Raw genomic sequence first — 23,878 nt, 5'->3', positions numbered from 1 at the left:
AGGTGGGAGTGAGGGACAGAGCAGGACAGTGCCTGGTGTGTGCCCTCCGGTGGCTGTCGCCATCGGTTCTGGTCCTGCGGGGCCCTGTGACCGGTCTGTGCTGCCCTCTCGGCCCCAGGGTACTGCTGTGGGGCCCGGCGGCCGTGGAGCATCACAAGACGTCCCGCAGCCTGGGCAGGTCGCTGTGGCAGCAGCCGAGCGTCGGGGACACCCTCTGCCTCCTGGATCGGGACCGGATGATGAGGACCATCCTCCACTTCCCCCAGCACCGGCAGCTGCTGGCCCCCGAGGTGCGGGGGACCTGGGCAGAGCCTCTGGGGGCCCTCAGTTCTAGTGTCAGCGTCTTAGGGGGTCTCGTGTCGGCCACACAGCAGCGCAGACAGGGCCGCCCCAGCCCAGCCTCAGCTCCAGCAGTCGCCAGCACTTGCTCCATGTAGAACGTGTGCCCCCAAGGCCACGTCATGTCACGTACAAGCCCTGCTCTGGGGGCTGGGGGGCTGGGTGGCACGCGTTTCTGTGCTCGGCTCTTACAGGACACTCAGGACCCGCTGTTTGAGGACAGGAGCACAGCGGACCTCGGTGACCTCTACGACCCCTGCTTCCTCCTGCACCTCTTCAGTGAACTGACCCGACCAGGTAGTGGCAGCCCTGGGCCCACCTGCCACCCACGCAGGATTGTTGGTGGCCCTGGAGCGGCCCCCAGCTGCCTTCTCACTCTCCTGCTGTGACTTTCGGCAGAGGAGTAGTTCGAGTTTCTGAAGTGACTTCTTCAGAAGACATTTGTAACATTCCTTTGTCCTTGATGCTTTCCTCGTTCTTAGTGACAAGAGCCTTTGCTGAGCTGCCAGCAGGCAGCGGTCAGATCCCAGCAGGTCCCGTGCCTGAGAAGGCCCGAGAGCCACTGTGGTGGCCCCGCTGGTCTCCGGTGTCTGTTCTGCAGCCTGAGGTGGGCGTCTGCGGGCGGGTGGGAGAGACAGAGCGGAAGTGTGTGTTCGCTGCGCCCGGGCTCGGCCGGCTCTGGGCCACTGGGGGCCGAGGGGGCTGAGTGGCGCCTTCCCGCTGGGCTCCGCGGCCACGTGTGTAGGTGAGTCGGGCCACCGTCACTCACCGTTTGTCCTGTGTTCTCCCATTTTCAACGTGACACTGTCTCCTACTTAGGAAGAGACTGCTGGCCCTCCACCGCTGCCCAGCGGTGTCCTAACCCCTCACGAGGGCAGGATGTGTGTGGTGCTGGCCCGGCAGTGGCCCTGTGGCTCTGGGACGCGGTGCGCACAGGTGTCAGGTTGCGATCGCACCAGGCGGCACCCCCTCCGTTGCCTGGGCGTGTGTCAGCGCAGAATGACGCGGGGCCTGCAGTTACCGCGTGGCTCTGTGGCGCCCCGTGGCCTGGCCGCGCTGCTGAATCTGCTTCTCCTCAGACGAGTCTAAACCCACAGGGACCTCGGTGAATTAGACCAGGCTATTCAGCCTGTGTCTCTGTCTCTCTCTGGAGCTTTTAGGGAACAAGGCAAAGGCTTGAGAAACACTGAACAGAAAAAAAGTGAAATCAGGGCACAATGTTTTTCCCAAGATCTTGAATATTGCCTTTCTTATGGGGGGGCGGGGCCTGGGAGGCCTCTTGCGAAGAAAGGTGACTGGCGGGTGGTCTTGCGAGTCAGGGAGGCGCCCGCATGCAGCCGCTGGAAGTCTCGCTGTCGGGCCACAGGACAGGGCGGGGTGGGCCTGCTCTGGGGAGCGTCTGCAGAGCTCAAAGTGCCGGCTGCACCGAGGCTAAGGTCATCCCCTGTGCGGTGTGGGGCAGGGGGCTTAAACATGGAGGGAGAGAGGGAGACGGAGAAATGTGAAAAGTTAAAAAACAAGGGAAACTCAGTTTATTAGGTTTTGCTCTGGGCTACCTGTCACCCAGAACAAGAAAAATTGAAGCGCAACATTTTAAGCAGACTGTGTGGCCTGATGAAAGGAAGCGGACCGGTTTGTCGGGAGGGAGAAGGAGATGCTGGCAGTGAAACAGTCAGTGGGGCAGAACAGGAGTCTGGCCCGATGGCCGGTGCAGGCTGGTGCGTGTGGTCGGGTCAGCCATGAGTCCTCTCGTATAATTCTTTAAATGTGTTGTTCCTTCATGTTTGCCCTGGTGAAGACATTAGTGTGAACAGTGTGTTAAACATGTTCTTACTGAAGTGTGATGGGTAGACCCTTACACAGTCCTGTGTGTGTCGCTTGAGTTTTGGTAAAGCCACTAGCTGGATCCAGGAGCAGAACATAGTCTGCAGGGCCTCAGGCCCCTTCCTAGGCGTTGGCGCTGCCCCCCCACCCCCAGGAGAGACCCTGTCCTGTCGTTGACCTCCTCTGTCAGCCCCACTCACCGCTTATTACCCAGCGAGACTCACCCACACCATGGGCAGCAGGGACGGTCACCACGTGTTTTCATTCCTGCAGTGGCTCCTGGCCCGAGTGTCGCTAAACATTTGCAGTTCAGAGTTGCGAGCAATTAGTTTTCGTGGGGCTGCCACACAGAGAAGCCGTGGCCTCACTGCTCAGTCCAACCTGTGCTGGAAACGGGAACCTGCTTTCTTTCGTACAGCTGCCCCTCGAGTTCCGGGCAGAGCGCGGCGGCCCAGGCTGAGGGCAATGACCGCGACCCGTGTCCTCAGCCAGCTCGCGTCCTCAGCAGGGGTGGGCTGGGGGCTTCAACCCCTGATTCACTGAGGCCGCAGAGGCCAGTGTGCGCGGCAGAGCCTTGTCGCCAGGCAGCCCAAGGGACGGGCTGAGGGCCCCGACCGCACGAAGGCCCAGGAATGGGGGGGGGGTGGCTTTTGTTTTAGTCCTTGATGGCTGGCCTGGCTGAGCCTTTGGATCTGAAGCTCTGTGACCACAAGGCCAGTTGCTCTCCGTGAGGTCCCTGAAGCAGAGAGGAGGCCTTTGTGTCTGTTGGGTTTTCAACTCCCAAGGGCAGCTCTTCAGTGGCACAGAGCCAAGGCCTCAGGAGTGACAGGGATGAACGCAAAACATTATGGACGTCCCCGTGGGCCCGTGGAAGGCCAGTGGCTACGGGAAAGGCCCTGGCCTGCGAGGACTGTCCTTGGTGAGTGCGGCAGCCGCGTCTGACCGCCCCTCCCCAGCACAGGCGCACAGCCGCGCAGGTGTGTCTCCAACACGCCTTCTCCAGAGTGCCATTTTGTCCCGCGTGTGACACTGTGTCACACAGGCATTTGTTACATGGGAGGAAGTTCAGGCCGTAAGCTGCTGGAGCCGTGGAATCTTCTCACGGCTCTTCCCACCCTTTTACCTGAGTCTGCGTCCTGCTGTTGCGGGCGGGTCCCTACAGACAGGTGCACACGGGTGCGGCCTAGCTCAGACCTGACCGCCTCTGCCTTTTAATCGGATGTTTGTGCCACTTACGTTGGCTGTGATTATAGCGACGACCTCCGTTTCCTTCGGCTGTTAGGCCCAGTGAGTGTGAGCGTGCGTGTGTGTGTGCTGCCTCAGGATCTGCACCGTTCACGCTCAGTTCACCCCCAAGTGCACTTGCGCCACGTGACGGCAGACGCTCCTGACCGCAGCGCCGGTCTCATCTCCTGCTGCTCAGCCATTTTAACACACGGGCCTGGGTCCCTTCTGAGATTTTTCACGACAGTGTTTGTCTCGTAAGAAGGCCTGGGTTTTCCTTAAAGAGGACTTGGAGTCTCCCGAGTTTTGTTAGTGACACCCAAGCCCGTTCAGGTGTGGTCGGTGGGTCCGCTCGGGCACCCGACCTCCCCTCTGGCTCACGTCCTCTCCTGGAGGGGTCGCGAGTCCCCTGGGGCTCGGGGCGCAGAGCAGGCACCTCGGGGGCTGTAGCTCTTGCACAGGCCTGGGGCTGCTCTCTGTGGAGAGTCCTGCTGTCAGTCTGAGGAAGAAGTAGGGCTGCGGAGTGGGGAGAAGTTAGTCTTTGTGAGTTGGCAGGCAGGGAGCACTGGCTTGTACCAGCTGAGGTCCCCAGCCCCGCTGCCTGGGGGCTGTCCTTTACGGTGCTCGGGGGCACCCTCAGGCCCGTGCTCACGGAGGCAACGGTGGGAGCCGGTGTTCTCTGCTCACCCCCGGGGGGCGTTGCTCTGGGCTCCGGGGTGCTGGGCGTACTGGCACCTCATGCTTCAGGTCTGAACAGTGCCTGCACGCTTCTGAAAAGTCGTCATAACCCTGGTTGGAGTTTCTAGGCACCTTAGAGGCTGAAGGCCGGTGGCCCAGAGGCCGTGGAGGGGACACTGGTCTCTGCTCCAGCTTCAGCAGGAGGGGGGAGCGGGGGAGACCTGCACGTGTTGCTGGTGCTGGAGAAGCGCAAGAGGAAATGCAACTCCGCGTCACACCAGCACCGTGGAATTGCGCGGGTGTGTTTAGCGCCGTATTTATTTCCCGCAGAATTTGTGGTGGATTGCCGGAAGTTTCTGGACTCCAACGCACTGGGCCTGACCGTCGCGGCCCTCAGCAGCCACGACCCCCAGATGCGAGCCGCGGCCTACCACGTCCTGGCGGCCTACTACTCGCACGTGGAGGGCGCCCGGTTCCGAGAGCAGCCCCAGGTGAGCGGGGCTGAGGGCCGGAGGCCGCGGGGCCAGCTCTCCACCTGCTCTGCTGGGCTTCTAAGCTGCTGGGGGACCTGCTCCCGCCCTCAGCCGCTGGGGCAGCCGAGAGGGCTCTCCTCACATGTGCTCTGGGGTTTGGGTGGGCAGCACAGTTTAGTTTCTGCAGCTGTTTCTTTGGGTTTAACTCCGCAATTAGGGTGGCTGTTACCCAGGACACCCAGGATGGGCGCCCGGCAGGTGGGGACAGCCGCAGGCTGGGCTGTCGGGGGGCGGAACCAGGGTGCCCTCTGCCCTTGGCCGTGCGCCTGACCCCTCAAGGACGAGCGGGGACGTGGCTGCTGGGAGCGTCCTCTCTGCAGCCCTGGAGCGAGGACCAGGCCCCGCAGCGGGGCAGGGCCGTGGCCGCAGTTCTGAAGGTGCTCTTTCCCCTCCTGGGCTCAGGTGCTTTACCTGTTGGATGTGGTCCGGAACGGGATCCGGACTCCGAACAGGAGACTCGCCTTCACCCTGGCCCTCTTCATCGCCAGAGTGGCCCTGCAGCTTCTGAAACCAGGTGCCTCTGACGGGACGAGGTTGGGGTGGGACCGAAACAGGGCGGCCGAGCTGGCGGCTCTGTCCTGTGGGGAAGGACGGGCCAGGGTCGTCCAGGACGGGTACAGCTGCAGGCGGCAGATGAGCAGTGGCTGCAGGGGAGCCCTTGGTGGGTCTCGTGGGCCAGAACCAGGAAACTGAGAGTGAGGAGCCCACGGGCAGGGCGTGGGCGTGACGCTGCGGGGGCGCGGCCCTGCCCCGAGGGTGGTCGCACGGCTCCCAGGCTCTTGCCAGAGGGGTCCGGCCTGTGCGTCCCTCACAGGTGCCACTAAGGCCACAGTGGCACCATCACCGGCTGCTGGGGTGGCAGTCAGGGCATCGTGAGGCTGTTCCACCTGCGAAAGTTGTGGGAAGTTGGTGCCCCCGGGGACCACGGGCCTTTGGGGTGTAACGCAGCCATTTCCAGGTGGGGAAGCAGCCCCCAGCGTTAGGCCCAGGGTTAGTGCTTTCCCGAGGCCCCACAGTTCGCTGGTAGAGATTTGGTCCGAGTTTCATCTTCTCCTGCATCTCTTCTATTACCTGGTTTCCCCGTCACTGTAGCAACTCGGAGAGGAGACCAGGCAATCAGCCACGCGCAGGCTCTAAGGAAAGGGCTCTGAGAGGCTCCCCTGGAGAGGCCCCGTCGCCATGGCCTCGGCCTCCTGTCCAGTCTGTGCTGCCGGGGCGCGCCACCCGCATCAGACTGCGGGTGGCCCTGTGGTCAGCTGCAGGCGGCCTGCACAGGCCGGAGGCCACAGCACCAGGGTGGGAAGCCGCAGGGAGGGGTGTGTGCCCCCGTCGGCCCCGCTGCGTCCCAGAGCCAAGTGACCCAGGTGTCCCTCAGTGAGAGGCCGGTGGTGCGGGCGTTGGCCCTGCACGGTCTGTGCCCACGGGCGGGGGGGCGCGTCGTCAGTGGCAGGGGCGGGGCAGGCTGGTGCGCAGGCTGTGGTTCCTCAGCCCCAGAGGGAGCCTGGGGGCCGTGCAGACCTGGGATCTCCCCGCATTTCACTCTTGAGGGCTGGAAACCTGGGCTCAGAGCCCGGCAGGCGCCCCACGGCGGCGGGATCCGTGTTCGGTCCGCAAACCCGCGCTGCCGGCTGCCGCGGACCATGGGGGCCTGGCGGCGCCTGCTGTGAGTGACCGTCCGCCCTGTTCTCAGAGGAGCACATGTACCTGAAGATCAACAACTTCCTGCTGGCCCACGAGCACTTGAACATGAACAAAGTCCCCGGCTTCTACCAGTTCTTCTACAGCGCGGACTTCCAGGTGCGTCCCGGAGGCCTCGGCGGCGTCTACCAGCCCCCGCCACCTGGGCCCTTTCCCCTGAGCGGCACGTGCGCACACGGGCGTGGGGGCCGGAGGCCTGGCCTGCTGCATGCGCCTCCCCACGAGCGTTCCTGTCCAGGCAGCCCCACAAACCCACACACCCTCCCGCCATGCGCTGCGCTGAATGTGTTGCCTCGTGAGTCACGCATGAACATGGCCTTGCTCTGCGACACCTGCCTGTGTGAGCCCAGCTCAGCGTCTGACCGCAGCGCGACCCTTCATTCCCGACTTGAAGCCGAATGGGGGATGATAGTGGGGCCCCCATGATAACCCGAGGGGGAGGTCAGGGCTGCTGCGCGCAGCCGCCACCACGTGGAGGAGGGTCTCAGCCGGGGACCTTCACCTGACGGCGCCGCCTGCCTGGGTTGCAGCACCACACCGAGCGGAAGTGGCTGTTCGGGCTCCTGCGCCAGGGGCTTCGCGACAGGCACTGCTTCGAGCTCTACGCGCGGCGGGGCGTCTTCCACGTCATCCTGTCCTTCTTCCACAGCCCGCTGTGCGGCCCGGAGGCCCAGGTAGGCGGTCCCGCGGGCTCGTGGGCGACTGGGAGGCCTAGGCTCTTCCTCAAGGTTTCACTTGGCCGTGAAGTGCACGTGAATGTGACACACATGGGGCACGACCGGCCTGCCAGGGCGGCCTGACCCCACTCTCCACACAGTGCGCCGTGCGGCGGGGCGCGGCGTGGGCGCGGCGTGGGCCTTCACGCTACCTGGTGATCAGGAGCCTCCGAGCTGGCTCAGTCTAGACGCAGGTTACCCCACAAGTGGCCGAGGTGCTGCAGCCACGACCGCTCGAGCCGCCCAGACCTGCAGGCCGTCGGACTGGCTGGGAAACGGGGGTCGAAAGTGATGCCGCCTCATGGCTGAGGGACTGCTCGCCAGCTGTCCCCAGACCAGGAGCTCCAGGGGCAGTGTGGGCGGTTGGGAGAAGTGGCAAGGTGAAGCCTTCGGTGTTGGGGTGAACTTGCAGCCTGGCCAGCGTGGTCGTTTCTTACGGGACGACCTCTGAGAGTCTAGAGCCCGGGTCACGGCTCCAGGGCCGCCCGCCGACCGGGGCTGGGCAGGACACACGCTCGCCCAGCTCGGGCTGCTGCCGTCAGGGCTGCGTGGGGCAGGGGGGTGCCCGCGCCCCGCCTTTGCTCTTGGGGTCCCTTGTGGTAGATGAGCAGGAGTGGGCTCGGGGAGGGCTGTGTCCTCTGACCGCCGCCTGCGGGGAGGAGCGCGTTCTGCACGGCTGTCACTGTCACGTGCCTTTGCGTTTTCAGGTGGTTCCTTTGATGATCGAGTTAGGGTCTCCCTTTGAAGAGTGACTTTGTGTCTGGTTTCAGAACTGGATTCTGGAAATCCTGCAGAACGCCGCCCGGGATGCCAGGTCCGCCTACGCGCTGCTGCGGGACTACAGCCTCCTGACGTGGGTCCTACACGCCCTGGAGAGCAGGTGGGCGCCCGCGGCCGGCTCCAGTGCCCTCTGGGGACACCCCCCGAGCACGCACTGTCTGCACAGTGTCCTCCACGGCCACCAGAGGCCGGAACCAGCTCTGGCCGTGCCAGACACGCCCCATCACCTTAGATCTCCGAGCGGCTGTCCGAGTGCAGTGACAGGCTGTTTGCACTCGGTGGCCGGCCCTCGTGTGATGGCGGCTTACAGCCCCCGCCATCCGCCCGGGGTCGGGATGCTCACGTGGTCTTGGCCTCAGTGCTCGGCTACCGTGACAGCTCGCCACACTGGGGGGCTCAGGTCTCAGGGTAAAATCTCGCCCAGTCCTGGGGCTGCAGCGAGGCGGGGCCAGCACACGAGGCCTCTGTGCTGGGATCACAGACCCGCTTCCCACTTGCCCTCCTGTGGGGACAGAGCAGGGAGACGCTGGAGTCTCCCCACTTCTCGCGAGGGCCCTGTTCCCGTCACGAGCCCCCCGTGGGGCCTCGCCTGAGCCCTGTCTCCTTCCACAGCATGTTGAGGGTCAGGACTCCCACATGCAAATGGGGGGCACAGCTCAGTCCAGAACGTGACCTATTTTGCTTCCTAAAAACCCCCTGAACTGGAGGCTCTCCGGAGGAGGACAGGCTTGTGTCAGCAGGTACCACTCGCTCGGAGGGAACCTGCCTCCGGAGAAGTAACTGCTGTAACAAGCTCAGAGAGGTCCGGGCCCCTGGTGCATTTTAAAAATTTTTTTTTAAGTCCCTAAAAGAAAGTATCCTGACTCTAGAACGTACCTTTGGACGTTCGCTTCCCGGCTGTCTGACTTACAGACGGGTTGTGGAGGTCGGTTGCTCCCACGGACCTACGCGGCAGTGGCAGGGTTGCGGTCCAGCTGGGGCTCCGGCGGTCGTCCAAGTAGAAAGGCGACCCGGGCCGCGCCGTGTCGAGGTCGGGTTGGGAGCAGGCACTGGTGTGAGTTTGGGGGCTGCGACTGGCGCTGAGCAGATGGATCTGTTGTGGGGGGTCCTGCCCAGCCACCACCCGTGCTGGGGCTCCCGCCAGCCCTTCCGACGGAAGCCGGTGGGGGCAGGGGTGTGATGGGGGCTGTGTGTTTGGTGCAGGTTCCTGGAGACCCAGCTCCTCTCCAGCGTCATCTGCTTGCTGCACACACTGTGGGCGACCAACCTGGGGGACAAAGGAGTGGAGCGGGGCAGCCCGACGCTGTGCCCGCCCAGGCCCAAGGAGGCCCCAAAGCGGCTGGCCCTGCACCTGGTCAATGAGTTCCTCTACGTCCTCCTCGTGCTGGCGAGGCACCTGAGGTAGGCCTCACCCCCCGCCTGGCTCCCACGGCCCCTCGCACTGTTCCCTTCGGTCCGTCCCCGCAGCAGGGCTCTGGGCCAGAGCTGCGGCCGCTGTGGGCGGCCTGGGGAGCTGTTAGCTGTTCTCTCCCTCGTCCGTTTCAACCCCACGGCTCCTCTCGAGGCCCTGAGGCCTCCAACGTGTCAGGCCGCTGGAGCAGGCCACCGCGCGCCCAAGCGTTCTCAGGGCGTCTTTAGAAAGAACGTGTTTTCCACAACCTTGACCCGAGAAAGCCAGTCCCAGACTGCCTCCGCCTCCGCCCGCATGGCTCCCGGTCTGGGAAGTTTCTTGAAAACTTGAGCATTTCCATCTGACCCCTGCGAATCTTTGCGGTGTCTTCAGGGGAGCCCAGCTCCCCCGATTCCTCCATGTGCACTTGCGTTCCGGTCTGCTGGCTGGACCTGGAGACGGGCCGCTGACGGCGGTGTCTCAGATGGACGCTCCCCGGGAAGAGCAGTCCTGGGATCCCGTCGCTCCGAAGTAAAGCGCCCCGTCCGTGTGCGCGCAGGCCGCTGGGGGCTGGTCAAAGACACGGTCTCTGAGGACCGGCTGCCGTTCTCAGGCCGCGTTGGGCAGGGGGTGTTGGACTGGGAGTCCCTGAGAGCGGAGGGACGGTTTCCTCCCAGCGTCCAGCGTCAGGACTGGCCGTGGGCGCTGCTGCCCAGGCTGCCCTGTGCCCTCTCACCGAGTCTGAGTCGATGGGGCAGGAAGGGGCTCAGGCCGGCGCCCGACCCTCGGGCTCTCTGCCCAGCTGCCCATGGTCATGGTCTCCAGAGGCACCTGTGCCTTCAGGGTGGCGTTAGACCCAGTCCCCGGCTGCCTCCCGAGCGCTGCTGCCTGCTGTCCTGCGCATGTCCCCCGAGCGAGACTGCACATGGGCGGCCTGTGTGCACCGCGCTCGGGGGCGCCCGTGGGCCCCCCGCTGGGGCTGCAGGACGAAGACATAGCTTCTCTCCATCGGTGTCTTTGCCCCCCAGGCCCGCCTTGGCCCGCACCCCGCTGACCAGCTTCTTCGGGGCGCTGGACTCTGTGCTGAGGTACCGGGCCACCGTCACGCAGGCCTTTAAGGACATGGGCCGCTTGGCCGCGAGCGAGACGGCGCTGTCCACCCAGGACACCCTCGTGCTCCTGCACAAGTGGAGCCTCGTCGCGAGGGACGTCGCGCTGCAAGAGGCCCTGCGAGCCGCCGCGGAGAAGCTCCACGCCGGGGGGCTGCTGAGTGCGTGCCGGCCCCGTGCCCCATCTTGCGTCCCCACTGTGCCCTGTCCCCCAGAGCATCCGCATTGTTCCCTTGGGCAGCCTCCCTGTGGTGGGCGAGGCTGTCACCTGGGGGGGCCCAGGGAGGCTGGCTTTGCGGCCCACTCTACCCCGTCGGGGCGCCTGCCTGTCCCTGTAGCGACACCCCCAGCCCGACACCACGTGCCGGCCGTCTTGCGGTCGGGGCAGCATGGCCTGTGGGGCGGAGCTGACCACTCTGTGCCTGTGGGTGCCTCCTCCGCCCCCTCCACCACGTGCCCGCCGCCCGTCTGGGGGGCACACCCTCACCCCATCTTCTCTTTGTTGAACAGAAATGCTCAAGGACAAGGGCAAGCCTGTCGCGCCCGCCCGAGCCAGAGGCCCCCGGGGCCAGAAGGGGCAGCCAGGGGAGGCGGCCGAGGCCACAGAGGCGGCCGACCCGGAGCTGCAGGCGTCCTGCTTGGACACATGCAAGGGCCACCTGAGGTCCATCCTGACCTACTGGGGGCCAGTGTTCCCTGGCCCTGAACGCACTCAGGAACCTGGGGACCGGGCCACCCCCCAGAGCGAGGGCACGGGCCCCGCGGCCGCCGTCGCCTCCCTGGTGGTCCGCTGGGTGCTGCAGGCGGCAGCTGAGCACCCACCCGGCGGGGCCGAGGCCGTGCGGCTCCTTGGCTGGCTTCAGGACCACGTGGTGCCGCAGCCGCTGGTCGTGGCCAACCTGCTTAGGGACCGCGCGGTGAAGGGCAGCGTGTTCCGGCTGTGCGGCCAGCTCGGCGGCGCGGACGGGCAGGAGAGCCCCGAGCGCAGTGTGGCCCGCCAGCTCACCTCGGTCATGCTGCAGCTGGCGGCCTCGGGCCCCGCGGACATGCCCCTCCCCCCGGTGCTCGAGACCCTCCGCCTGTCTGCCCTGGACGACAAGGAGGAAGCCACACGAGGTGACGTAGCTCCTGGGTCAGGCGGGCGGGGGTGGGGAGCGGCCCTGCAGCACACTCGCAGGTGAGGCCTTAGTGACGGTCATTTCCCCGTGGAGGCCAGCGGTCTTCGCCCCAGAGCCTCACGTCCTGCCTGGGACCATCCCTCCCTGCAGGCCAGTGGCTTCCCTGAGTGCCCACCATTTCCCAGACGGAAAATCCCATTTCACATGGTGGCCAGACGCACACATGTATGCACGTGTGTGCACATGGGCACCCATGCACAGATACACCCAGTTTCCATGCGTGGTGTACAGCAGGTGGCTGTGTGAGTGCACGATGGCCAGGGCTTAGGAGCCTGAAAGAGAACCCGGGGACATGTGGCCACCTGCCCGTGGCCTCCCCCGGGGGCTGGTCCCTCCCACTGGGACTTGGGGAGTGTGGGGGCAGCCGGCAGGTGAACTCAGCCGGCAGCTGGGTGACTGTCCCCTCCTCCGGCTCCACCTGGCAGACGCCCTCTTCCTGCCGCACTGCGCTGCGCAGGGGGCCCAGGGGGACCGCAGCGCTCTCCTCGAGCCCCCGTGTGGGTCCTGGCGCGGGCGGTCCGACCGAGAAAGACGTGGCTCGTAGCAGCTTTCTCCCCGTCGTCAAATGAAAGGGTAGATGTTTTCAGTGAACAAGAACAAGCAAGAGCTAAGCAAAGGCAAACCTCACCTCTCACCCGCTTGCGCGCCTCAGTGGCCGCAGGGGTGTGCACAGTTCGTGGGGTGCTTAGCAACACCCTGTCCCCGTGTGGGGCGGAAGCGGCTCCTGCCAAGTAGGCCTGCGTCCTGACCACCCTGTTGTCACCTTCCCTCAGCGTCCGCGACCTTCCTGCTGTCTCTGTACATCAAGGACGTCTGGCTGGGGTCCCCGCAGCCGGACACCCTCCTCGCCCACGCCCAGATGGTCTGTGACGCCGCAGGGGGGGCGCCAAGCGGGGACCAGGAGGCCATCGTCAGGCTCTGCGAGGACATCGCCACCCTGGTCCCGACGGGGGACGCCCTGTCGGCGGGCACTTCTGGCAGGTTCTAGAAGTTCTGAGTTGTTCTCCATGCACGGCGTGCGGGTGACAGGTTTGTGTACTGGCTCCGTCTCCTGATGAGAAAAGTTGGCTTTATCTGACCAATAAACAAGCTCGAGGGACTGTGCCCGCGGTCGGCATCCCGGTGGCTGTGGGCCCTTCCTCTCTGGGGTTCGTCCCTCCTCAGCGGAAACCACCTCAGAGTGAGCGTGGGAGGGACCCCTGCCCCAGTGTCCAGGCTCGGACGTCCCAACAAGCGTCAGAGGGAGGAGCAGGAACAGAGATGTCCCGGGTTGTCTTTCTGTCCGAAGTAGTACAAAGTTTTGTATAAGTTTTTTAAACAAACCCCTGCCAGAGTTTCTTAACGATTTTATTAAGTAAAAAGTTATATCAAATCCTCAAAGGATAAAGTTGACCTGCTTACAAAGCTGGCCTGTATTTTTTTTGTGTGTTTCAAAGAGACTTTGAACCTTGGGAATAAAGGTCTATTTTGTTAATTTGTTTTGCTTACTTGATGCTGACAGGCTGTCTCTGTTCCGCAGAGACGGGCGTTTTAGAGGCGGCTCCGACGTGTAAGGTTCCTATGTTCGTTGGTGTCGCAGCTGACAGGGAATGTGACATGTGACGGGCTCCATGTGTGGTGTTCTAGCCTGTTCGTTCAGAGCTCCGTGTCCCCACGCAGCCCCCACACACCCAGCCCCCAGGCCGCTCGGCCGTCAGCACAGGTCACCGAGGCCCCTGCCCGTCACCCGGGACGGCTCACCCCTGAGGGGCGGGTGTCCGCTCCAGGGTCTGCGCTTGGTCAGACCTCCAGTGCTCGCGAGACTCCTGCCTTGGTCGTAACGGGAGTTTTCACTGGGACTGGAGTGGTGCTCACCTGCGTCTGTCCCCTGAGCCACAGTAGGCGCGTCGTCGGCCGGCAGGCACAGCCGCCTGCCCTCGCCCGTCCCCACAAAACACCTGCAATGGTGGCCTTTGAGGATATTCTGAAGTCAGAGTCCTGCGTGTGGGTTCGAACTGGAAGGGACACGTGTTCCTCTCGTCCTCTTTGCGCCTCGGGAGCTCGGCGCCCCCCGACTTCCCTTCTCACCTGCTGACCCCCCCACATGGCGAGGCCCCGCCCGGCCGCTCGGACCCCAGGCCAGCACAGCGTTGCAGCAGGAAGTGCTGACGCTGGAGCAGGGCTTCTAAAATCTTTATTTACGTGTTGCGTCCCCCCTCCCCGAGTGGGCACAGGCCGCGCGTGAGCAGGGAGCAGCTGGAACGGCCTCGCGTGTGTGCGGGTCACACGCGTGTGCGGCTGCTCCGGACGAGGCTGCCCTTCCCGCGACCTGCAGCGACTTTCAGGAGGGGCGTGTGTCCAGCTCAGTGGGAGTCACCGGGTCACTCGGCAGTGGACGTGGTTTGCCCGCGTCAGTTCTGTCTCCAGGGGGCGGCCAGCTGGGCCCGTGGCTGATGGCTGCTGTGGGGTCCCCACCAGGGGCCCGTTCCCACAGGAGAGCAGGGTAGGCCTGAGGGGTGGTGGGGGACAAGGGGGGTGGGCCGTCCTGCAGCTGCTCTGGCTCCCTGGTGGAGCTTGGCGGGGCCTGCGGGGTCCCCTGGGGGGTCCTGTGGAGCAGTAGGCGCCTCCGGACGCAGAGGAGGGCGAGGCGGAGACCCCAGGGGCAGGTGGGGTGCTGCTGGGTGGGGTTCCTGTGGACAGAGGAGAAATCAAGGCTAGCCGGAGACAGTCCCCTGGGGGCTTTGCGTCCACCCCCCCCACCCCCGGCCTGTCTGAACCCGTAGAGAACGTGCCAACAGCGTGAGCACCCCCGCAAGGGAGCAGACCCCGTGAGGGCCCGCCAGCCCACGGAGGCCACTGCCGCGTGGGACGGGGAAGAAAAGAGGAAGTGCTCGATGGTGGCCCAGAGAGGGCCAGAGGGGCCCCGGGGACCAGAGCCGTCCTCTCAGAAGACGCCAGCACAGAAGAGCAGCTGGTCGGGGAGCACTTCGGGGTCCCCTTCCTGAGCCTTACTGGGGACACAGCCCGGTTCTGAGCCTTTCACGCCTGGTGCGTGGTCTGCTCAGCCGGGCGGCGCTGTCCCTCGTGAACCCGACCCATCAGGGTGGATGTAGCCCCGGGGACGCGCAGGCCCCTCCGTGTGGCCGCCTGTGTGCCCACTGCCCGGGGAGCCCCCCGCTGCAGGGCCCTGACAGTCCTCGTGTCCTGTCCTGCACAGGGTTCGCCACGGGTGACTTCATCAGTTAACTCCCGGGTATCTCTTGATGGTAAGAATTGCTTAAATTCAGCGTGAGTTCTAAAAACCGAAGGAAAAGGATGGGTTTCTTCATAACTCAGCTGGGGGTCCCTGCCTCCCACGCGTGACCACAGGACTTGAGGTGGGGCCCAGGGAGGGCAGGCGGGAAGGGGAGGGGTGGGTCTGAGTGCGTCAGACCACAGGCCCTCGGGCTTCACAGCTCCCCCGCCGCCACTGCCAGCCCCGCTCTGCGAACCCACTGTGCGGACCCAGGTGCCCACTCCCCGAGGCTCCCGGGCCACGTGCCACCCGGCCCCGCGCCCTCCCGGCCCCAGCTCTCCGCCAGCCCTCAGGCAGCAGCCCTGGACAGGCAGTGGCCCAGCCCTGGCCCCGGCAGCAGCGCTGCAGGGAGAGGGGCGGCAGCAGCCAGGGGTGCGGGGCACAGGCGAGGCCAGAAGGGGCGGCAGCGGGCGGGTCCATGGTCTGGCGCAGGAGAGTCGCTGAGGCCCGCAGTGGGCCCTCCCTGGCACACAGGGTGGTTTGGGCTCCGCTGTGTAGCAGCTGAGCGGGGATGTATGTCACACATGCTGACACTCACCCCCCCCCCCAAGGCAAAAGCGGTGCGCTCCCGCGTCCACGGGGCTGCGCAGCATCGCCGCGAGCTCTGTTAGAGCGCGCTCCTCATCCCCGAAAGGGGACGCCCAGGAGCAACAGCCGGGCTTCCCTCTGCCCCCGGGGATCTGCCCACCAGGAGACCCGTGCGGCCCGGCCTCGTGCGTCCGGCTTCTCCCTCAGCGCCACGTGCTCACGGCCCACGCACATGGTAGTGGTGCCACGTGAGCCCCCACGCGCCCACCCGCCTTGCTTACCGCGCCGGCGGGGAGCCCGAGCAGGACACGGAGACCAGGAACAGGAGCAGCACGAAGGCAGCCAGGCTCGCCCAGAAGGCGAGGGCGACAGCGTCTGCAGGAGGGAGGGGCGTGTCTCAGCGGCGGGGGGTCCCACAGACACCCCCCACCCCGCGCGCGAAGGGGGAGGGCTGGTGCCGCAGGAGTAAAGCTGCCTCCCGCCTGGCATCCTCTGTGGCCGCTGGGAAGTAACGGGCCCAGGAAGGGGCTTTGCCCAGAGGGGTCCTCTGCTGAGGGGAAGCAGTGAAAGGGGGAGACTCTTATGCAGATTCGGAGTTAGCGGCGCCCCGTGGGTGCACTTCTTTGAGCTGCTACCGCTGCTCAGAAGGTGGCTCCCGCCTTCGTTTTTCCTTGGGAGGGAGAAGAAGGGGCTGGGGCAGCTTGGGAGACAGTGACGTCTGTCCCCCAGAGGGCTGCAGGGCCTTCGCGCAGCCCAGGAGACCCCAGGAGTTGGGGACTGAGGAGGAGGGCGTGCCCAGGGCAGAGGCTCCCTCCCCACTGTGGCCGTGAGCCGCCACCAGCCTCCTCGGGGAGGGGCCTCGGAGAGACCTGGTCCTTCCCGCGGGCGGCCGCCGGGGCAGAAGCACATCTGTGTGACCTCTGTGGCCGTTTGTGTGGCCAGAGGCTGTCGGAGCAGGGGGTGCCCAGGAAACACGCTGAGCCTCTCCGGGCCCGGTGGGACCTGGCAGGTCTCGGGTGCCGTTCTCCGGGCCCCAGGTCAGGAATGTGCGTCACGTTGCTAGGGCTCCCTGGTGGGTGGCGTGGCTCAGAGCACCGGATGCACCATGAGTGTCCACACGCGTCTCATCCCGACACACTCCTGGGCCCAGGGCACCATGCCCCGGCCGGGACACGCGGGGCCCCAGCGGGAGGCTACTGATGCGTGGGCACCTAGAGGCATTTATTAAGCACCTACCAGGGCAGGCACCAGAGGGGCCAGCCGTGCGCACCCCGGAGCCACCAGACGCCCCCTCCTGCCGCCAGCCGGGGCTGACTCTGCCCCGCCTCCCGTGCGCTGTGCCCAGATGGGGAGATGCCGTGAGGTGGGAGCAAAGGAAGGGGCGGCCGCCGCCTGCGCGGGTGGTCGGCGTCTGTGTGTCCCCGGTGTCTGAGTCCGGAGTGTCTGTCACCTCTGCTCTCTGTGACCCGGGACGGGGGAGGGCTCACTGAGGATGTGTAAGGGTTGACCCCAGACCCTAACAGTTAGTGTCCCACACGGGGTCCAAAGAAAGGGGACAAGGCGCCGCCCCCACCCCCTCCTGGTGCATCTGCGGCCTGGCGGTCAGAGGCTGCAGCCTGGTGGCTATCGCAGCCTCCGCTTCCTGTCCCCGAGCAGGGGCACCCACAGAGGTCCCCCGGGGCACGGAGCTGTTTGGGGGACCTTCTGGGCTCCTGGGAAATGTGAACGAGGTTGGTAAGATCTGGCCTAAGCAGGACTTTCAAAGGCGTCGCTGACTCTCTCTCTCTTTGAGAATTCTGGTGGGAGTTTGTCTGCGCCGAACTGACAGTGCAGGCTGGGGGCGAGGCCTCCGCTGCCCCCCCCCCGCGCGACTTTCCTGGTGGGGGAGGGGGTGCTGCTCCCTGCGCGTCCATCTCCACACCCACGTCAGGGGGGCCCATCCCCCAGAGTCGGGCGCATTTATGACCCTCCAAGGTGGGCGCCTGTGACCTTCGCAGGACGTGGGTGGGCGGGCTCTGTAGAGCGGGTCCCGTCCCTGCAGACGAGAATACTCCTTTTCCCCCATAAAACCACTGCAGGGACTGAGGGCCGGCGCCCAGGCAGGCCCTGTCAGCACCTCCAAGGAAGCAGCTCCAAAGCCCTGGTGGCTGGGAACTCCCCCCCCCCTCCCCTCTTCAGCCCCTGCCCTGGGTCACTGTCCCCACACCAAGCAGGACTAAGACACCTTTCACAGAACACTGTCCTGGGGTCCTGTGAAACTGGAATTCTGTCTGAGCAAAAGGGCCCTCGTGGCTGTTTCCTGTGTTACATTCTCTCCCACCAGGTTCCGCTGGAAGAGGCAGCTGAGAAAATGGGGCTCTTCCTCTTCCTGCGGAGGGTCAGCCTCAGGGCTCAGAGAGAACATTATGTCCGCGGGAAGGGCTGCCCTTCCGCAGCGCGGGGAGCGGCCGGTCAGACTCTGGGCTGGTTCCCACGCGAAGGCCAGGCTGGCTCGGCAGCGACATCACGAGATCGGTCCAGCCTCAGAAACTTCCTCTCTCCGGACCCTCCCCGCCCCCTTTCCTCCCCACACCCCCCTTCTTCCCTCCTCCCTTCCCAGGGCCCAGCTGGCGGACGGAGGGGGATGAAGCCGCCACAGTGGGTTGAGGAGGGAAGGTTCTGGATGGGGTGGTTGGGCTGCATGTCCCATTGGGGGGTTTCTTATCCAAACCTGGAATTAGCAAGTTAATTGAATTAGGATACTTCCCATTCACAGCGGGCACCTCAGTTTGTCCAGTGAGGAATGCTGAACCTCAGATTTTAACACTCCTCTGAAGGTACTCACATCTGAGTCCCAGGTCCTAGTAGCAGATTAACTCCAAGACGTCCCCTCCTTGGGGACTAACAGTGGGGTTAAGGCCCGAGGCTCCAGGGGCGGACGGTTTTGGGTTCGGATTCTGACTCCACCGTTTCCTAGCCCTGGGGTCTCAGACAGCCCAGCATTGTTGCAGCCATAGATCTGGTTCCTCACGTGTTACACAGGGGGGTCGTATGTGTCATATAGACTATTACACAGGTTAAATGAGATGTGGGTGTAATGCACATGGTGTAGTTCCTTGTGTAATGGTTGTGACGTGATCTATAAATAGAACTACATTATTTCTGTGAAGAGGGTGCGTCACGGGGTCCTTCGAGCTCACGGAGATGTAAGATGTGAGTAATGGTGGCACAGATGGACAGCTGTCAGCCCTCGTAGCTGGGCACGGGCTGCCTGGGACAAAGACTGCCCTTCCCAGCCTCCCTTGCAGCTACGTATGGCCATGTGACACGGTTCTGGCCAAGGAGACGTGAGGGGACCTGTTACGGGACAGTTCCTTGGAGTCTTTCTGCAGAGACTGCGGGACTTGCAGTACCTTACGTCTTTTCTTTTCCTCTTACCACATGTTCTGCCTGGAACGTGGTTGTGGTGCTAGAACCTGGCTCGGGATGGGAGGACAAGGGACGCGTTCCCGCACGTCCCAGGGATGGCAGAGCAACGGACTGAGGGAAGCTGGCTCCTGAGTGTTTCATGGAGCCAACCCTGCGCCTGCCCAGTGGCCTTTCACACGGGAGAGAAATCAGCTCATGTTCCATCCAGTACCCTGTTAGCGGCGGCCTGTTTTCTTTACTGAATCAGTAGGAAGATGCTGCCTTTCTAAACAAATGTACCAAAACGTAAAAATCCAAATGAATACTGAGCATCAAAATAATCATCCTCTCTCTACCATAGAATCACATCCACGCTCCTGAAATACATATATTGATCAAACACTTAATCATTCATAAACATTTGTAAATTCTTCTCTTGGAATGACTTTCAAACACACACCGATTTTGCTACTTTATGGGGTCATAGTTGACTTGTGACACCCAGTTCGTATTGATTGGCCACTTTCATTCACCTGATTGGTTTCTTCATGATCCTTCACTATTTCCCAAAAGCAAATTCACCCTCAGCAGGTATTTATAATGTACAAGATAAACATCACCGTGGGTGGTTCCCAGAAGGTGCTGTGACCGACAGTGTCGGGTCCGAAAGAAGAGTCCCAAGTTTTTGAGCAGTTGCAGAATTGTTTGAGTGTAGCACCTCCCCGGGGGGCTACCTGGATGGGAACTCTGTTCCACGTACGCATCCTCACAGCTGTTTAAAATGACCTTCCCTGCCCTGGCCCGCAGGCCGGACCCGAGCTGAAGAGTTAGAGGTCATGGTTGAGGTCATGACCTGCGTGGATCGCTCGGAGCGAGAGAGAGGTGGACAGGCCTCCGCTCAGTCTTCCCACTGAACCTCTGCACCGTGTTTGGAGAATATCTATCAGTGGTGTGTTCCTGTGCTTCCTCCAGCAGCTCTTGGAGAGGCAGGCAGACAGACAGACAGAGGCAAGCCGCCCATGGAAGGCAGAAGGGGCCGTGGCCAGTTCTTCCCAGCCCATCGTTCGAGAAGACGCACTGACCCGAGAGGGAAGGGTGCTGCAGGTTAGCTGGGCGCCCCTCCCGGGGAGTCAGCCCGCGCCCCTGCTCCCCACGAGGCAGCGCCGACGAGGGTCGGAGACTCGTCACTTTAGCATGAGCTGCGTTGCTGCTGTAAGACGGGCACGGCCGGTTTGCCCCCAGCTTGGCCTCTGCAGGGGGCAGACAACGGTCCAGCAGCAGCCGCTCTGTCCGTTCAGGGACAGAGTCGCACTGGCTGCCTTTTCCCCAGCGCTGGGGGGAGGTCCTTAACCTTCCTGGGAAACAAGCCACGTGGGCCACTCCCAGGGTGAAAGTCCCGGTCGCGGTTCTGTAACAAAGTCCTGCCAGCCTTCAGGCCTTCAGGCCGCCTGGGGGAGGGCAGCCCGCAGCCCCCGCTCGGCCCTGCGCTCCCTCCGTGGAGCAGCGGGAGCCCCCGCGTCCCCAGCGTCCCCAGCGTGCTGCCCGGCCGCGAGGACTGACTTCCGGGCGGGCGCGAGCACAGAAATCGCAGACCCTTCCCGCTCGCTGACACGTTTTTCTTTCTATTTTGTCTCCTCTACTCGGGGCACCAGAGCAGAACCCGGCCGGCCTCGTCCCAGCCCTCACGCGCCCCAGCCCCCGGGCCGTCCGCTGCGTCTCTGCCCTCCGTGCGCCCGCTGCGCGCGGAACCGGGGTGTGATGCCTCCTGAATGGTTTGACTGGGGAGGGGCCAACCCAGGGGCCCGACGGCGGAGGAGGGCGCGCTTCTCGGCAAAGGTCACCTGTTCTCGTCCCGTGACCTCTGTCCATCCCCCACCCAGCCTCTCCCTCTCCTGACCCCACCCACGCAGCCCCACGCGGCACCGCCCAGAGCGCCCGACGGTGACGCCGATCAGCACAGACCAGAAGGGGTCCCGCGGCAACGGGGCCCAGGGTGGGGACGCTGGGGACTTCCATGCTGTTTTCTTTTTCGAGTAAACTTGTCTGAGTTGAAATACTGAGGACAAGCGTAGGCAAGACCTCGTGGCTGGCACTCGGCCGTGGAGGAGGGGCTTCTGCCCCCGAGGCCACTGCTCGCGACGGCGCCTCTGGACACCGGGCCTCCGGTCAGCGGGCTTCTAGGACACCGTGCGGCCGCCGGGAGGGCCTTTGTGGAGGGGCGTCCGGTGCACAGGGGAGCGAGCCTGGTGCCGTCGGTGAGGACAGAGTGCGGGGGAGGGGCGCCGGGGCCACGGGAAGGGGGCGCAGGCCCGCTCCCCGCCGCAGTGGAGTCCGAGGCGCTGTCTAACCCCACACGTTTTTCCAGAGGAAACAGAAACTAAATGCAGAGAAGACGCGACGCCTGGGACACCGGGACAGCGAGGGGAACGAAGGAGGCAGAGGCGCCCGTCTGCCCCTGTGGGTGTCACATCGGCCAGGATGTGACAGAACCTGACGATGAATTTGAAATGAATTCCTAAGAAACTGGGGCACCTTTGAAACTGAGCGCCCCTTTACGACGGGTTTCCTGACAGTGTTAAGTCTATGTGTTCGGGATTCCAGTGCGACGGGGGAGCTTCTCCAGATCACAGACGTCACGTTCTTCACGGCCTGCGTGCAGACTGCGAAGAGGGTTCTTTTGTCCGTCCCCTGAAACGTCGCGCTTGCGTCATTTCTATCAAAACACCCATAGGTGCCCACTCTTCAGAGGGGGGACCCAGAGACTGGCCCCTCCCTGTGGGTGTCAGAAGCCCCCAACACCTAGGGTTTGGGGGGGAGAGGGGTGACTGGCCTCTCTGGCGAGTCTCCCCACTTTACTGGATCTGGGAGACTGGGAAGCTGGGTGTTACTTGGCCCTGTTTGCAAGGTCACCCCCAACTGTACTCAATGTTCAGAGAAGGACATTGTCTCAAACCTCACCCCCGACCTAGAGAACAGCGGCCGCTTCTCCCGGAAACGGAAGTCGTCGGTGGGTCAGGGAGGCCAGAGGCTGAGATGCTGGGGTTCTAAGATCCGACCCAAAGCAGCGGGAGGAGCTGGGCGGCCAGACGGGGACGGAGCCGTGTGGTGGGTTCACCGGGGCTGCGAGTGTCTGGAGCGGACCGGGAGCTTCGTTTGCGCTCATTGGACGAAGGCTCCCCCAGTGCAAGCCCACCTTCATCCGGGTCGGTGTGTGTCCTGCAGTTCTGAGCGTGGAGGGGACAGAGAAGTGGGCGCTTGCTCCTGCCCGGCCGCCTCCTCACCGTACGTCTCCTGGTTGTGAGCGTGTGTGCGAAACCGGCCTTGTTCCCCATTATATACACCTCGCCTCCCAGAGCACACCCAGACCTGCGGAACCCCCGAAAGCCTCAGGGGGTGCTGGGACCCAGCCCGTCCTTAGCGCACACGGCCGGCGCCCACCCCTGGGACCTGGAAGTCGTGAGTGGAACGGGCGCCAGGAACCCTTCCAACAAGGCAGCCCGGACGGCTCCCCGCTTGCTCTGCCGTGACCTGTGGACGCCCGGCGGCTTCTGATTTGAGCTGGTGGTGCCAGAGTGCCTTTCCCTTCCTGGGAAAAGCCCCCCGCTCCTCTGGGGACTGACGGCATTTGCTCCTGGACAGAAACACCCGCGGAGCCCGAGACTGGGAGACAGCAGAGGACAGGGCCCGGCGCCGAGGCGTTTGCTCTGTTTCTCATGCTCACTGGTTGCCCCGGGATGGCTGGCGAGCTGTCCTGACTGAGCAGCGGGAATAGCAGAGGGGACTGCTGGCCAGGTCCCAGGTTACCCACGAGATAAAGGCTGGGAGGGAGGGGAGCAAAAGGGGACTCGCTCTGCTGTCCTTCCTGAGACCAGGGAGGCTAAACGTCCGCGGGTGACGTAACAGAAATGACGAGGTCACACATCTCAGGGGACAGACACAGTAACGCCCCCCTGCCCCCAAGTCTGCACAGACCACAGAAAGCCCGGCCTCGACAACGGGAAGAAATTCACCTCGGTGCCGGAGCCCCAGACAGATGAGGTTCTATCGGGACATCGGCCTTAAACGCGCTTCTGCCCCCCGAGGGTCTTCGTTGCTTAGGAGGAGCCCCAAGCTTCTCACAGGAGGCAGCAGGTGCCCCCTCCCCGTTCTCGCACGCCCCTGCGCGCAGGGTCAGGCTCCGGCTGGCGTGGGACGCTGCCCGGCGGGTCAGGGAAGGGGGGCGCCGTTGGCCAGCCGCTGCCCTGCCGCCGGCCCGCTCGCCCGGGACTCACGTTTGTGGGCCCTCAGCTCCTGCTCGTCCACAGCGAGGGGGTCCAGGTAGCCCAGGTAGTACTCGTAGCCATCGGCCGCGGCCGAGGCGCTGCTGCTGTTGGTCATGTCGGCGGCGCCCGGAGCCACTGCGAGTCCCCGAGGACGCTGCCCCTCCGACTTCTGTGAAGTCACCCAAGTGTCTGTGTCGCCCTGCCCAGGGCGGCCCCCGGCCAGAGCCATTGGCTGGAGAGAGGCCAGGGGCTGCGCCTGCCCCGCCCAGCACGCGCCCGGCCCCCTCTGCCCCCCTTGGTCCGACTCCAACACAAACAGCGCTCGCCGCAAGGCTGGAGCCGGGGCCGCGGCCGAGGGTGCCCCTCGCTAGGACAGCAGACTCCCAGGCCCCTCAGAAGCAGGATGAGGCTGGTAAGGCTGGAAAGGACACCCCCCCCTTTTTTTTTGTCTTAAATATGTAAAACGTTAATCATACCGAAGCAGGCCTAGCGGTGCCCTTGGCCCAGAATAAGACGGTGTCGGGGGCCGCTCAGCGAGCTGCCAATCATGGGCTCGGATTCGGGGTCTGAGCGGCAGCCTCTCTCATGCACACGGATCCAGTTAACGAAACCAAAGGACGCTCTCTGTGGAGTGTCCCCAGTGTTTACCTAAGCCCCCAGGAGCCCACCGGCCAGCGCCAGGCTCAGGGAGCCAAGGTCCCACCAGGATGGACGGGGCTGCTGGGAAAGGGCCCACGGCAGAGCCAGGTCTGGGCGGAGGCCTGCGTGACATGGACCCCCGGGGTCTCCGGGGCCTGTCTCAAGTCGCACCCTGGCTTCTCTGAGCCCCAGACACCGGCAAGAGGAACGTGGCAAATATCTGAACCGAGCAGAACCGCGTGTGGGAGGAGCCCTGGAAGTTAGCCCTTGAGAGCCAGAAAGTCCAAGGACACAGAATTCTGGGGCCTCTCCCTCCAAT

General features: G+C 64.1%; 2 protein-coding genes across 2 annotated transcripts in view; one reads left to right on the top strand and one right to left on the bottom strand.

Annotated features, from left to right (window-relative positions):
* URB1 (URB1 ribosome biogenesis factor) overlaps positions 1 to 12,943 on the top strand; it is a 50,712-nt gene extending 37,769 nt beyond the window's left edge. The window contains exons 29-40 of the mRNA XM_090271413.1: positions 119 to 290; positions 534 to 636; positions 4,396 to 4,556; positions 5,001 to 5,112; positions 6,289 to 6,395; positions 6,827 to 6,970; positions 7,783 to 7,892; positions 8,530 to 8,532; positions 8,996 to 9,193; positions 10,211 to 10,452; positions 10,802 to 11,407; positions 12,243 to 12,943. Of these exons, the coding sequence (XP_090127539.1) occupies positions 119 to 290; positions 534 to 636; positions 4,396 to 4,556; positions 5,001 to 5,112; positions 6,289 to 6,395; positions 6,827 to 6,970; positions 7,783 to 7,892; positions 8,530 to 8,532; positions 8,996 to 9,193; positions 10,211 to 10,452; positions 10,802 to 11,407; positions 12,243 to 12,457 (2,173 nt within the window). The 3' untranslated portion in view covers positions 12,458 to 12,943. The remainder of the gene's footprint in view (positions 1 to 118; positions 291 to 533; positions 637 to 4,395; positions 4,557 to 5,000; positions 5,113 to 6,288; positions 6,396 to 6,826; positions 6,971 to 7,782; positions 7,893 to 8,529; positions 8,533 to 8,995; positions 9,194 to 10,210; positions 10,453 to 10,801; positions 11,408 to 12,242) is intronic.
* A 682-nt stretch (positions 12,944 to 13,625) lies between these two features.
* On the bottom strand, positions 13,626 to 23,084 carry MRAP (melanocortin 2 receptor accessory protein). Its single transcript, XM_090288713.1, has 3 exons — positions 22,930 to 23,084; positions 15,553 to 15,646; positions 13,626 to 14,138 (listed from the first exon to the last, which is right to left on the bottom strand). Exons 1-3 carry the CDS (start codon positions 23,033 to 23,035, stop codon positions 13,790 to 13,792), a joined length of 549 nt encoding a protein of 182 aa, XP_090144839.1. The 5' UTR covers positions 23,036 to 23,084; the 3' UTR covers positions 13,626 to 13,789.
* Between the last annotated feature and the right edge of the window lie 794 nt (positions 23,085 to 23,878).

The sequence above is a fragment of the Furipterus horrens genome, unplaced genomic scaffold (genome assembly GCF_987537825.1).
Source record: "Furipterus horrens unplaced genomic scaffold, mFurHor1.1.pri manual_scaffold_1, whole genome shotgun sequence".
NCBI classification, from domain to species: domain Eukaryota; kingdom Metazoa; phylum Chordata; class Mammalia; order Chiroptera; family Furipteridae; genus Furipterus; species Furipterus horrens.
The sequence above is the reverse complement of the archived record's forward strand: the minus strand, read 5'-3'. Positions and strand labels throughout refer to the sequence as shown.

Bases quoted from the DNA above. Each gene is read 5' to 3' on its own strand.
- MRAP (XM_090288713.1), bottom strand. From the start codon at position 23,035: ATGACCAACAGCAGCAGCGCCTCGGCCGCGGCCGATGGCTACGAGTAC. The intron at 15,647-22,929 runs GTGAGTCCCGGG...TCCCTCCTGCAG, and splicing joins GGAGCTGAGGGCCCACAAAC to ACGCTGTCGCCCTCGCCTTC. The intron at 14,139-15,552 runs GTAAGCAAGGCG...CTCTGTCCACAG, and splicing joins TCGGGCTCCCCGCCGGCGCG to GAACCCCACCCAGCAGCACC.